The sequence below is a fragment of the Oncorhynchus kisutch genome, linkage group LG2, assembly GCF_002021735.2.
Source record: "Oncorhynchus kisutch isolate 150728-3 linkage group LG2, Okis_V2, whole genome shotgun sequence".
In the NCBI taxonomy this organism is placed as follows: domain Eukaryota; kingdom Metazoa; phylum Chordata; class Actinopteri; order Salmoniformes; family Salmonidae; genus Oncorhynchus; species Oncorhynchus kisutch.
The window spans coordinates 41,503,239-41,518,495 of record NC_034175.2 but is presented as its reverse complement, the minus strand read 5'-3'; the positions used below and the strand labels follow the sequence as shown (position 1 = coordinate 41,518,495).

General features: G+C 45.7%; 1 protein-coding gene across 14 annotated transcripts in view; it reads right to left on the bottom strand.

Annotated features, from left to right (window-relative positions):
• LOC109866033 (plakophilin-4-like) overlaps window positions 1–15,257 on the bottom strand; it is a 128,062-nt gene that overhangs the window by 73,533 nt on the left and 39,272 nt on the right. For 12 of the 14 annotated variants that reach the window (XM_020454577.2, XM_020454625.2, XM_031794425.1 and 9 more), the window contains exon 3: window positions 612–724. In XM_020454577.2, the coding sequence (XP_020310166.1) occupies window positions 612–724 (113 nt within the window). Of the gene's footprint in view, window positions 1–611; window positions 725–1,377; window positions 1,782–15,257 lie in introns of those variants that run through there. The other 2 variants (XM_031794454.1, XM_031794451.1) reach the window with 1 other exon arrangement.

Sequence of the window (15,257 nt, the reverse complement as noted above, 5' to 3'; positions counted from 1 at the left end):
TGTCTACCAAATGTATTAATAATTTTTTGCTAACATATAGAATGATGGGAGTCCCTGGGTCGTGGGTTTGCCTGGTCGGGGGTTACTGGGCAAGAAAAGTTTGAAAATCCCTGGCCTATGCAAGTATGCAACGCAATAAGCTACACAAAATGCTTGGCGTGCTTGCCTAGAAAAAAATACACAAACGTGTGCGGTGGCCGCAATTTGTAACTCGACACAAGTACGCAGGACGGCCATTTTGCATAGCTAATTGTGTTCTTGCAGTGCATAATTGCGTAGGTTATAAAGTAGGCTTATGCCTAGACCAGAAAAATTCCTGCCATCTTCTCCAGTATCTGCTACCATAGACAACCTACTGCTTTTGACTTATCTCAGCCATGTAATGGCGAGTCAAACTGATAGGTGACTTGATGAGAGCGTCGAAGATGACGCCTCCGTCTCTATTCCGTGTACACCGTCCAATCAGATTTCAATACACTGCCACTGTATTCTCTTGCCAAGAGGCTATACTATGGAGTACGCCAACTGCTGTGACTGAGGAAGAAGCCATGTGCCAAGCTATGACGAGCATATTACACTACACTGCGTGTGTGTGTGTGTGTTCTCATCACCTGTCGCTAGCAGCGCCTGGCGACTCGGCCCCGAGTCTGCATCTTTCCAGCTGATTGGCCACAATCTGTCTCTCTACCTCCAGCTCCCTGGTCAGCCTCTCAAACTGGAGCTCCTGCAGAAAGACACAAGGACAAGACACATTAACACAAGGTCGGAGATGCCATGCCTTATACAAGGGCTCCCTTGTAAAACTGGTTTTACGGCCCGAATGGTACCTGGTAAAAAAAATATATATATATTTTTTTTAAAGACATGGGTGCTTCTCCACTGATGATGATGTTGATGAAGATGATGACAAGAAGGAATGAAGAACAGATATAGATGTACAAAAACAAGCACAATCACACGCCAATAACGTGGGGGAAATGATATGCCTTGGAAAACAAACAAACCATTTGAACCACACACACGCATGATAATGTACAGCCCACACACAGAGATAGAAGAGCACCACTTTAGCCTGGGCAAAAAGACTGTTATTCTGCCTTGCTTCTACTAGCTGCTCCTCAAGGAGCAATGCAGGAATCAGCATCTGACTCTTGTAATTATCTAACCCCAGCGAGGCTGCGTGTCTAGGACTCTGCCTGGGCTCTCTCTCCCAGTCTCTCAGCCGGGCTTCAAGCACTGCAGCATGTCATACCAACAGACTAAAAAAACGCATTCATGTATACATACACATGTATAAACACACATTACACTTTTAGACCTACATGTACACACACAAACTAGACCTACATACATCCCACACAGCCATTTCCCACTCACCTTAATTGCGTGTGTGGCTGAGGAGGCGGTAATCTAGCTAGCTTAGCTCACTCTTTCTTCAGCCCAGCTGTAAGTCCATTCCATGAAGCATCACCCAGCCACACAGTCACAGCACTCCACTCCTCAAGAGGTAGTCACAGCACTCCTCAAGAGGAAATTGGACAAGGTCTCTGTGGCTTCAGGGTGCCCACTTTTCACGCCTCCTCTCCACCACTTCTGTAGGTGCTCCGAGAACGTCTCCTGACTGGAGACTCATTTGGCTCAGAAGAGTGCTAGCCAATGCTCCCCCTCCCTCCCGTCCTCCCTCCCCTGCCTTGACTTGTCCCCTCCTCTCCTCGCTGCTCTCCTCTGGCTCAGTAATAGTCATGTGCAGCCTGTGCCTGCTGCAGAGAGGGTTACAGAGATGGGAACACTGCTCAACCCTGCTCCACCACACAGAGAGGGAGAGACTAACAACACTGCAGTTTCCTCAGGAAGTAGGAACATCCACAGTGTGGCTCTAGCGCGCACACACACACACAATCTTAAACAGGGACAGAAACAGAGAGAGCCGTGTGTATATTTCCTGACAGGAAAACACACATATACTTTAAAGGAAATGATCAATCCTTCATGGCAGCCGCTTTAGAGATGTATAGAACATGCGAGAGGAAAATGTATTTTCTGGTCAAGAATCAGGTCTATGATGACAAATAAAAACAGACTAAATCTAGTTATCAAGTCAAGCTTACTCAGAGTCTAGTTATTATAGACTGTCTCTGAGGAAAATCATAACATCTCAAGGTCTTGGAGACAATGATATCTTTTTCGTGACATCTGGCAAAATATGTCCTGGGGTGATGGTGTAACTGCTCATCTTTTAAATAAAGCTCAAACACTGCACTGCACATGGTAATCTAACAGCGCAAGTGTGTGTGTGTGTATGTGACGCCAACACCTTGTGCTTATCCTCATGCTCTCTCGGCACTGCACCACATTACACATGATATTAAATCTGAGCGCACAGATCACTGGTATGTGCATGTCTCCGCACATACCACTTTCATAATGGTCTCCTGAAAAAGCATGTGTGCAGTTCGACTGGCTACGCTGTCCGATCACTGGTGCTGGAGCAACTGTTTAGACTAGAGAAGGAGAGAGAGCGAGAGAGAGAGAGGGGGATTTTATGCCCCCCCCCCCCCAAAAAAAACTAACAAATAGACATTACAGCTCACTGGAGGCTAGGGGAGTTCTGGTAATCTGTTGACATGAGAGGAAAATAGGCCACCAGGACCCAAGAGTTCATACCGCGGAGTTCATACCGCGGAATTCATACCGCGGAGTTCATACCGCGTGTTGTGTATAAGAAAGAACATATGATGAAACTCGCAGGGGTGCTTCTTGTAGGCAAAACAGAGAAAAGATTCAAAGAAACCATTTCACAGCCAGTTGGCAGGACGGTGTGGAACCACTGGGCCAGAGCCTGACAAACACAACGTGTCCCAAATGGCATCATATTCCCTTACGTAGTGCACCTCTTACGACCAGGGCAGTGCACTGTATAGGGAGTGGGATGCATACCGGGTGGACGACCCTTCCAGGAAGAGAACAGACTTGCTTCAGCCCTTCCTCTCCCTCCCTCTCTCCTTAAAACAAAATGACACGACACGATTGTATCGTGGACTATTAAACATTTTAAAATGTAAACTTTTCTTGAAGACGTACAAATGTTTGTGTAAACACACAGAGACATAGTTTGTCATTGAACATAGTTGGCCGTGTTTTCAGTTCATTTCGTACGCCTTCCTTCTAAGCTCCGACTCCAAATTGTCTCGTTTGACCGTGGTTGCCTTGAATGTCCTAGGGGAACAAACGTGCAAATCTCAGGGCTAGAAATAGGGTTCCCTAGCGGTTAACATCGTTGGGTCAGTAACCGAAAAGGTCACTGGTTCAATGTGCCCTTGAGCAAGGCACTTACAGGAGCAATTAGGGTTAAGTCGCTCTGGATAAGAGCATCTGCTAAATCAGGGGTTCCCACATTTTTTCACTCAGGCCCATCTTTCAGTATTGGGGAACATCCCGTGCCCCTCCCCCCATCTATCTATTTCTATGGGTACAAGCACCTATCATGACAAACTGTTCACCCCAGTCTTGTTGGTGGAGAAAACATTGTAGGTTTGAAGCTTATTTCCTGCAATTCTATACCATTTTGCCATGTTTAATTATAGTCACGTGATATTTGAACATTACAAACTCTATGGGCTAAAAAAAACCTGACTGACATGAGGAACTGGTGATGCACTACCCAATTTTGAAATTGCACTTTGTGCGGTCGACTATTACAACTTTCAACAGTGAAAGCCAGACTGAGTTCCTTAACAGTTTGGGAACCACTACACTAAATGACTAAAATGTAAAAAATAAATTTAAAACTAGATACAGCAAGGTAAATTCGTGTTGTGTTTTCTGCTGAGCAATGAAGCAGGTCTGAATGGAATCCAGATTGTGTTTATGATGAAACATGGCCGAAAGGGGCATCTGCTGCTGCCATAAGGCGCTAAGAGCTTGATAACCACGACTATCGGACCAGCTCCAAGCCTGTCCTACCCACGCTCTGTGCCCCATCCCTGCCTCCACTGCGGCTGCTTGCATATATGGAGGAGATCCAGTGCTTCCTGTATGGAAGCAGAGCAAACGACCCTCTGCCTCTCCAGGTCTTTCCTGCCTGAGCCGAGTACTACAGTGCCTTCGAGAACGTATTCACACCCCTCGACTTTTTGTTGTGTTACAGCCGGAATTTAAAATCGACTAAATGGATAGTGTCACTGGCACACACACACAGTCAAAGTTGAATTATGTTTAGAAATGTTTCCAAATTAATACAAAATTAAAAGCTGAAATGTCTTGAGTCAATAAGTATTCAACCTCTTTGTTATGGCAAGCGTAAATAAGTTCAAGAGTAAAAATGTGATTAACAAGTCACTTAATAAGTTGCATGGACTGACTATGCGTCCAATAGTGTTCAACTGAGGCCGAGCAGTAAATTTCAAAACACAGACTCAACCACAAAGACCAGGGAGGTTTTCCAAAGCTTCAAAGAACCTATTGGTAGATGGCATTTAAAAAAAAATAAAGATCATGTGCAAATATTGTAAAATCCAGGTGTGCAAAGCTCTTAGACTTACCCAGAAAGACTCAGCTGTCATCGCTGCCAAAGAAGATTCTTACATGTATTGATTCAAGACGTTGAATACATACAGTTGAAGTCGGAAGATTACATACACCATGGCCAAATTAATGTAAACTCAGTTTTTCACAATTCCTGACATTTAATCCTAGTAAAAATTCCCTGTCTTAGGTCAGTTGGGATCACCACTTAATTCTAATAATGAACATGTCTAATAGTAGGGAGAATGATTTATTTCAGCTTTTATTTCTTTCATCACATTCCCAGGGGGTCAGAAGTCTACACACACTCAATTAGTATTTGGAAGCATTGCCTTTAAATTGTATAACTTGGGTCAAACATTTCAGGTAGCCTTCCACAAGCAGTTGGGTGAATTCTGGCCCATTCCTCCTGACAGAGCAGGTGTAACGGAGTCAGGTTTGTAGGCCTCCTTGATCGCACATGCTTTTTCAGTTCTGCCCACAAATTGTCTATGGGATTGAGGTCAGGGCTTTGTGATGGCTACTCCAATACCTTGACTTTGCTGTCCTTTTGCCACAACTTTGGAAGTATGCTTGGGGTCATTGTCCATTTGGAAGATCCATTTGCGACCAAGCTTTAACTTCCTGACTGAGATCTTGAGATATTGCTTCAATATATCCACATAATTTTCCACCCTCATGCCATCTATTTTGTGAAGTGCACCAGTCCCTCCTACAGCAAAGCACCCCCACAACATGATGCTGCCACCCCCGTGCTTCATGGTTGGTATGTTGTTACTCAGCTTCCAAACCTCCCCCTTTTTCCTCCAAACATAACGATGGTCATTATGGCCAAACAGTTCCATTATTGTTTCATCAGACCAGAGGACATTTCGACAAAAAGTATGATCTTTGTCCCCATGTGCAGTTGCAAACCGTAGTCTGGCTTTTTTTAATGGCGGTTTTGGAGAAGTGGCTTCTTCATTGCTGAGCGGCCTTTCAGGTTATGTCGTTATAGGTCTTGTTTTACTGTGAATATAGATACTTTTCTACCCGTTTCCTCCAGCATCTTCACAAGGTCTTTTTCTGCTGTTCTGGGATTGATTTGCACTTTTCGCACCAAATTACGTTCATCTCTAGGAGAGAGCGTGTCTCCTTCCTGAGCGGTATGATGGCTGCGTGGTCCCATGGTGTTTATACTTGCATACTATGTTTGTACAGATAAATGTGGTACCTTCAGGCGTTTGGAAATTGCTCCCAAGGACGAACCAGACTTGTTGAGGTCTACAAAAACAATTCTGAGGTCTTGCCTGATTTCTTTTGACATTCCCATGATGTCAAGCAAAGAGGCACCGAGTTTGAAGGTAGGCTTTGAAATACATCCACAGGTACACCTCCAATTGACTCAAATTATGTCAATTAGCCTATCAGAAGCATCTAAAGCCATGACATCATTTTCTGGAATTTTCCAAGCTGTTTAAAGTCACAGTCAACTTAATGTATGTAAACTTCTGACCCACTGGAATTGTGATACAGTGAATTATAAGTGAAATAATCTGTCTGTAAACAATTGTTGGAAAAATTACTTGTGTCATGCACAAAGTAGATGAACTAACCGACTTGCCAAAACTATAGTTTGTCAACAATACATTTGTGGAGTGGTTGAAAAACGAGTTAATGACTCCAACCTAAGTGTATGTAAACTTCCGACTTCAGCTGTATACGATCAAGATATCATTTTTATTTTTTACAAATGTTCAAATTTGTCTTCCACTTTGATATTACAGAATATTTTGCAAAGACGGTTGAATTTTTTTATTTTTTATAATGAAATGTATTTTAATTCCACTTTGTAAGACAACGAAATGTGGAAAAAGTAATGGGGTGTGAATACGTTCTGAAGGCACCAAGTAACAGGCCCTCTCCCATCCTGCAGCCAGACACTCAAGGGTCGCCAGCCCATCAGTCCCTCACTGCATCTACTCGGCGGCCATAACTATTACTGCAACGTGATACTCAACATCACTCTCCTCATCTTTTAATATTGGATGTTTTTATTGTACATTCCCAACACCAATTTCTACAGGAGCGGTTGTTATGAACAGTATGAAGCCCGTGACAAATATGGATCTCATAACATGGGCACCCATCTATTGAAACAAGGGCAAAGACCACATGGCCTAAAAAGAAGCGTATACTACTGGCCTTAAATAGGATGGCCCTATGGTCTCCATGTATAAATTCATTGTGTTTGCCGAGCATGGCTCAGTCAGCCGCGGAATGGGACACATCTATTCAGCTTAATGATGCGACGCGTCAGGACAACGGCTGCGGTAATGACCATTAAACAAGGCCTGTGCTTATTTATCCCCTGCGGCGAGGAGCAGAAGCGGCAGGGGCCCTCTGCCTGCCTGCCTGCCCCGGTCTGTGCCAGGCTTAGTGGAGAGAGGGTTGGAGACAATGGAGACCGGCCGTCCCATAACAACATGCCGCTTTGCTCAGGCTCCGCTCAGCTCCATTCATTGTTTGGCATGACAATGAGTGTCAGTCCACGAACCTGACGGCCCAGTACAAACAGACGACACTCCACCACGCCCCAGGTCGCACGACCCTCGCGGAAGCTTTATGGACAGTGACAAAAGGGGAGCTCGAAGCGCCAAGCCTGCCCTCTGCTCAGTCGGTCCTGCAACCTCGGCCCGGCCCAGCCTCAGCCCCTCACTCGCCACCACCTACAGGTCTACACTTGACATGATAAAAGTGCTATTTCAGGATGCAGACTATTTTTGTATTCATTTAGCCTTTATTTATCCAGGAAGTCCCCTTGAGAGGTCCCTTTATACTTTATAGTAGCCTGCTTTTAACACTAAACGTGAAAGAGTCAAGTGGTATCAGTCACTTTCAAAACCACAAAAAGTATTACAAAAGACTGTGGCATTGTAACTTCATACCAGACAGGAAGACTGTGCCTGGCCTATAGGGTCGAAAACCGTGGTCACATCAATGCAACACAGGTTTAACTGTGTCGGTGTATTTTTAGTAGCAGAGTCCTCCTTGATATAGATTTCTAGGGCTCTGATTAGAAGCTGCTGATCATTTCCACTCCAACGGGCTCTCCTCTTCTCTCCGGGCCTGATTGAACGTAATGGCTCAATCAGGCCCAGAGGGCTGGTTTGGGTGACGCTGGCTTGGCCCGCCTTGGGCCAGCAGAAGTCAGAGTTGACGACCATTGGAGCGCTCTCTGTCGGTCCTCAAACATCAGCTCTGACATACTAATCGCGCACTTATGCCGAGATATAAATATCTCAGTGAGTGCATGCAAATATGAACCCATAAGGGGATAGTCTAGCTCCAGTGTTCTACAGGCCAGATCCACACTGTCTGATCCAACTGCACCAAGAAGCTTCCTCACGCCTCTCCACTCTGTTGTGAGGCTTTGTTAACCTGTTAATTCCACTCTCCTTACACACATATATATTATATATATATATATCTTTTTTTACACTTAATTGAGTACGTCGGAGAGACTGTGAGAAGGGAGGACGTAGGGTTTCACAACGGTGTCTGGTGGAGAGAAACATGTGGTTAGTGCTGGGAGCTAGGCGACTGGCTCTGCACAGTTTTGTGGGCCTTTGTGAAGTGTGAATTTGCACGTGTCTCTGTATTCCTGGCTGCACAATGAATTACCCAAATGGGACAATAAAGCTGGAATTGGATCGCATTGGGGAGGCCCAATGAGAGGCAGAGCCAGCGGTGGCATGTCCCTCTCCTAGACTTGTCCTCATTGTCTGCTCTACTGTAGAACAGAGACAGGAAATGACAACATATGGCATGTGTCAGCATATTCCCCCATCTTCTCCACAAGTGACCGCAATTTTACCATCCCCGAGCAGCAAAGGATTTCAACATATTTTACGCAGCACTTTAAAGCATGTCTAATGCTTTTTTTTTAGCATTCTAGGTAGTGTGGCAGAAAGCATAGAGTGTTACTGATTTTTCGCGAGTTCTTTCGCCAGGTCTGACCTGTCACGTAGTAGCAGCAGTTCTAATCCTACTGTACATCACACTTTTCAACCCAAATTGTAGTTCTATTCTTCTAATCGGGGCAATCAAACGTCTTCATAAATGGGATTTGTTGAGAGTTTCTAAAGCCAAGCTGACGATCATGCGGAGAGCAACTGCTCCGAGAACAGCAGCAACAATACGCATCGTCAACATGTTGACAGAAGTAAACAAACACCAAGTCTGCTACAGCACAGCGGGGTGTTGTTTATAGGCATCTTCTACAACAATCAAGATGATGCAATACAAAAGGACGACCATTGGCATATTGTAGCAATACTGCAGGCATTAGGTACACCTGTGAAGTGAACCTACAGTATACTTTAGAAGACTACTAGTAGACTTAGTAAATTAATAGTAAACCTTTCAGTGTAAGAACAAGGGCAGTCCCTTTTTTCAACATACCTCCTACCTGACTTTAGTGAAGGAGAGAGCAGTGCAGTACTGCACTCAACTACCCCCCCCCCCCCCGACACAACAGTGAGTTATATCACAGCAATCTGTGCCTCAGAGGACATCCAAATCCCTCCATTAATTAAAACTAGAGAACTTATCTGACTTTTCATTTCTCACTTCTCTGTGCAGCCGAGTCTCTATGTGATGGTGCACAGGCCTGGCAGCACTCAGAAAGAGGAGTGGGTCCCAAATTGCACCCTAGTCCCTTTATAGTGTGTACTACTTTTGACACAGGGCGCGGGTCAAAAAGTAGTGCACTATACAGGGAATAGGGTCCCATTTGGTGTGCAAACTAGGCTCTGATCTGATCCAGGCCCTGCGAAAAGAGGGCACAGACGTTCGTCATCCAAATGGGCTGCAGGTTAATTTTAAGTTACTAAGGCAGATGGATTTTTCCTTTACCAGGGGTTGAGAGAAATCCTCTGGAAACATATTTGTTCATTAAGTGGCAATGGGGCTTGACAGCCCTGCTCCCTAGCAGCAGCAGCGTGGCTGCTAACGTATTCTGATGAGGCCTACGACATAGCTGAATGGGGGGGGGGGGGGGGGAAGAGAGAGAGAGAAAGAGAATAAAGAGAGCAAGAGAGAGAGAAAGCGAGAGAGAAAGAGAAAAAGAAAGAGAGAGAAACAGCAGAGGTGAAAGAAGTGCTGGAGGAGAGGAGGAAAAGCAGCAGGCTAAGGAGACTGGTCCTGAAGAGAGAGACAGACCTGGAGAAACCATGCAGCGTAATTACTCACTGGAAATCACTGCTACACAAAGTCACCTTGGGAAAAACACTGAGAAGTGGGAGGAACACGGTACAGGTTTGCTGTCACAGACATTTGCAAGAAATAAGCATAAACACAAAAAGAGAATGAGAAAAGCAAAGCACTGAACAAGAGAACCGATTTAAAGTCCCCTTTAAAAACATACCTTAAAAAGGCCATACCTTAATCTACAAATCTCAACAACATGAAGAATTCAATGAAACGTTCTTCGTCGCTTTATGTTCCATGCGTAGTATTTTCATGTGTAGAGAACAAATCCCGCGTCTGACGTTGTGCCAACAAAGCTCTCCGATGCCAGTCTATGTAAAGCATCCCACTGGGCATAGACAGAAATTCAACGTCTAGGCCACCTTGGTTCATTGAAATGATGTGAAAATAACATTGGTTCAAACAGTGTTTGCCCAGTGGGATGGCATTCAAGGTCTCCACTAAAACTGTACATATGCTCCACGGTGCTCGAGCATCTCACATAGATTACCAATGAAGAGGCCGCATTAGCAGCAAGCTGGCTCGGTGGATTCCGCAGACACTTGGACCAGACTCTGAAACCCAGGCTGTGTCCTAAACGGCACCATATTCCCTACATAGTGCACTAACTGTGACCAGGTCAAAAGTAGTGCCCTATGTAGGGAAGGCTAACCGTCCTCCATAAAGGACAGTTAGTGGGGATTACTACTCTCTGAACGTTCCAGAAGGCGAAAGGTCTGTGAAACCACAACAAATAAAAAGCTAGCTGATGTCAGGAAGGCAACAGAGACGAGCTCGACAAGACACTCCACCCCTGTGGTTTCACTTACGAGTCTAGTGTTCGCACCTCTGCTTCGCCGACCTTCATTAGCCAAGTATTAATATCCATACAGCCAAGCATTAAGCTTAGAAACTCCTAATTCATTTCCCCATATTGTAAACCTGTCACGTGTGTAGTTTGACAAACAATGTGGCGCCGCTAGATTGGAGATGAAACATGGCTGTCTGTGTGACGGATAAGAAGACGGACGAAGAGGAAGGACATTTCTCCTTCTGCGTTGGAAACATGAAAGTTGCGCTGCATCTTGGGCTGGATCATTACAATGCAGACGTGACAGCCAGCGCCTGGAACAAAGGCCTGCTGAGAGAGAGAAGAGACGAGAAGAGTCTTTGTCCCAATTGGTACTCTATTCCCTACATAATAACATGTCCTTATTATTACGTGGGTGCTTATATTTGCCCTATTTCAATTGAATTGGAAATGTTTTTGTTTTTTTTGCATATCCCGACTCACAGGTCACAGCCAGGGTCTTCCCTACACAGTGCACTATACAGAGAGGCAGACTAAACCCAGTCTGCATCTAAAAGAGGATGCCTCTAATATTACTTTGCATCTTAACAATGGCTGGAAGGAGAGGGGGGGAAAAAAGAGGGGGGGAAAAGAAGGCAAGATTGGACCACAGAGAGGATTTGGACCGTTTTATAGCATTTCTTCTCCAAAAACCACAATATTCTCTATATACTGTAGATAATGTTTTGGAAACTACATTCCAGAAGACAACTTTTACATCCCAAATCGCACCATATTCCCTATATAGTGCACTACTTCTGACCAGGGCGCCGTTTGTGACTCAACCAATATTCCCAAAGCTCACTCCCCCTCCCTGAGCCTGATGGTAGTTGTGTACTTCTGCCTGGCTGGTTGCAACTGGCTCCAACACAAAAGCTGCTGCTCTTCTGATTTGCTGCTCCTGTGGATGATGCCTTCTGCAGCTGAATGAAAGCAACACACAAGGCAATCTGTGTGTCTTTTAGAACCAAACAAAGATACAAAACACCGCCGAAAAAGGGCAATCATAGCTCCCACTGCCAATCATCTGGGCCTCACGAACATAAGTTTCCTCTGGGAGATCGATAGCTAGGTCTTTTCCAAGTCGTGGCTCCAGGCACAATCTCGACAAGGAGAGTTATCTAGAAACGTTAGCTCCTGTCTGCTACTGGGAGGTGGAGTCTGCCGACCTGCAGCGTTAGTTCAGCCTACCTCAGTGCTAGTTGGTGGGAGAGTCAGAGCCTTGTGCTGCTGAGAGATGGGGTACCTCAGAGAGCTGCTAGAGCTCATGGGTAATCCACCCCGGTGCCGTGTCCGCCTATTGCCGCTACTCCGCTTTCTGCTCCTCCTTCGGGATTCCGAGGACAAACTGAATTGTGAGGACGGCCGAGGCCTGGTCCTGTAATACCTTCCTCACCCCATGTGCGAGAAGCCTCTCATTGGTCCCTGTTGCGCCGGTCCCTGGTCATTGGTCTCTATCATGCTGCTGCTACCGATGCCTTCCTGCCTACTACTGATGACATGGATGGCAGCGATGGACATTAGGAAGGAAGGTTGTCCCTGAGCTGGGCTGGGTTTAAAACTGGGCCGGACCACTGTGCCCAGTGCACACCGCTCCTCTGGGGTCTCAATCATGTCCCTTTGGCAGCAGATTATTTGCCCTCCCTTACGCAAGTCAGTCTCTGCAGTGACGGCATGTTGCTGCTAAAACAGCACACAGGTCTGCAGCAAACTGCTCTGCTCTGTGCTCTCAAATCAAATCTTATTGGTCACATACACATTGTTAGCAGATGTTCATGCGAGGGTAGCGAAATGCTTGTGCTTCTCGTTCCAACAGTGCAGTAATATCTAACAATTCCCAACACCTACCAAAAACACACACATCTAAAGGGGTGAATGAGAATATGTACATATAGTATATGGATGAGTAATGGCCGAGCGGCATAGGCAAGGTGCAGTAGATAGTAAAAAATACAGTATATACATGTGGTATGAGTAATGTAAGATATGTAAACATTATTAAAAAGTGACATTATTTGAAGTGGCATTGTTTAAAGTGACTAGTGACCCATTTATGAAATGCAAATTGTCCGGTGACTATTTTTATGAATTGTTCAGCAGTCTAATGGCTTGGTGGTAGAAGCTGTCGAGGAGCCTTTTGGGCCTAGACTTGGTGCTCGGTAGCAGAGAAAACAGTCTATAACTTGGGTGACTGGAGTCTGACAATTTTATGGGCTTTCCTCTGACACCACCTATTATATAAGTCCTGGATGGCAGGAAGCTGGCCCCAGTGATGTACTGGGCCGTTCGCACTACCCTCTGTAGCGCCTTACGGTCAGATGCCGAGCAGTTGCCATACTAGGCGGTGATGCGACCGGTCAGGATGCTCTCGATGGTGCAGCTGTAGAACCTTTTGATGATCTGGGGACACATGGCAAATCTTTTCAGTCTCCTGAGGGGGAAAAGGTTTTGTCGTGCCCTCTTCACAACTGTCTTGGTGTGCTTGGACCATGTTAGTTTGTTGGTGATGTGGACACCAAGGAACTTGAAGCTCTCAACCCGCTCCACTACAGCCCCGTCGATGTTAATGGGGGCTTGTTCCGCCTGCCTTTTCCTGTAGTCCACGATCATCTCCTTTGTCTTGCTCACATTGAGGGAGAGGTTGTTGTCCTGGCACCACACTGCCAGTTCTCTGACCACCTCCTGATCAGGCCTACCACTGTTGTGTCGTCAGCAAACTTAATGATGGTGTTGGAGTCGTGTTTGGTCACGCAGTCGTGGGTGAACAGGGAATACAGGAGGGGACTAAGTACACACCCCTGAGGGTCCTAGTGTTAAGGATCAGCATGGCAGACGTGTTGTTACCTACTCTTACCACCCAGGGGCGGCCCGTCAGAAAGTCCAGGATCCAGTTGAACGCTGAGTTGTAGTCAATGAACAGCATTCTCACATAGGCGTTCCTTTTGTCCAGGTGAGAAAGGGCTGTGTGGAGTGCGATTGAGATTGAGTCATCTGTGGACCTGTTGGGGCGGTATGCGAATTGTAGTGGGTCTAGGGTGTCCGGGAGGATGCTGTTGATGTGAGCCATTGACCAGCCTTTCAAAGTAGGCTGTTTGGGGGGGGGTGATATTTAACCATTTTAGAGTGATTATTTTTAATGTGATTTGTCAGTACATTATGTAAATGTTTTGCTGATACAGTGGTTCAGTTTTAGAAATTGTTAACCATAATAGATCTTATTATGCCATAGTATTCTTTGTTATTTGTATTTATTGTGTGTGTGTGTGTGTGTGTGTGTGTGTGTGTGTGTGTGTGTGTGTGTGTGTGTGTGTGTGTGTGTGTGTGTGTGTGTGTGTGTGTGTGTGTATATATATATATCACTCGTAATGTATTTTTATTTTATGGGTGAACAGGGAGTACAGGAGAGGGCTGAGAGCACACACCCTTGTGGGGCCCCAGTGTTGACGGTCAGTGAAGTGGGGATGTTGCTCCCTACCTTTAACACCTGGGGGCGGCCCGTCAGAAAGTCCAGGACCCAGTTGCACAGGGATGGGTTGAGACCCAGGGCCTCCAGCTTGATGATGAGCTTGGAGGGTACTATGGTGTTGAATGCCAAGCTGTAGTCAATGAACAGCGTTCAGGACTCTCCATCCCCCTTCTCTATCATCTTATTTTTAAATATGCATTGTTGAGAAGGGCCCGCAAATAAGCATTCCACTGTTAGCCTACACCGGTTGTCGACGAAGTACGTGACAAATACAATTTGATTTCGTTTAATCCTCTCCAGTCTCATAGGAAAATTGCAAAGAGATGCGCTTCCATTTTTTCGGACTATAATTGAGGCGGGAATGCTGATGCTTCCAGATTTCTCCTGTGTCACAGCAGCAACAGCAGCAGGGAGGAAAGAGGAGATAAGACCCGGAGCTGGCGAGCTAGTGGAGAAAATCACCAATCGATTCTAATTAGAGGCCTTTGTTCACCTCCAGAGGCGGAACCGCGTCTGCCAGCAGTGCAGTTTTAACCTTTCGTCTGTTTTTCACCAGCAGCAGATGTAGAAAGACAAATCCTGCCTTTTAGTCAATTGCCAACTTATTATATTTCTTTAACTTCTCCAGCTCCTAGTAAGAAAAGTCCTGACAGAGATCACTTGGAGCATTTTACCAGAATAAAGAATGGAGGAAGCAGTGCTTTGTGATCTCAAGAGGGCAATTTGTCAGCCTGCTTTTCAATGCTTAAGAAGCAATGAAATTGAGCACACACAGCAAGGTCACCCCCCTGAGAAGTGTTTTACTACAACACATACCAGTTGCTGAGGAAAGGCCGTTTCTGTCTGGCCGGTCCGTCTGTCTGTCTGTCTGTGTTCGTGTGTGAGGCTGAGCCAGACATAAGCAGGGTCATAACAAGTGTGCCCTGGTCAGCCAGAGAAAGCAATTGAGCAGACAGATTCTTCATGTGTAATGGACTCTAACAAAACAAAGTAGGAACATTCCATGGCTGTGTTTTCTAAGAGGCGATGAGTTGGGAAATCATGTGTGCCATGGCTGAGAGGCCCATTCTGCCAGTCTCAGTGGTGCCGTTAGTCATGCCTGGGCACATTACAACTGTTCACCAGGGGCACTCTGCCCAAGGACTGGCAAGGCCGAGAGAGCAGCATCGAAACACATCAACACATGAG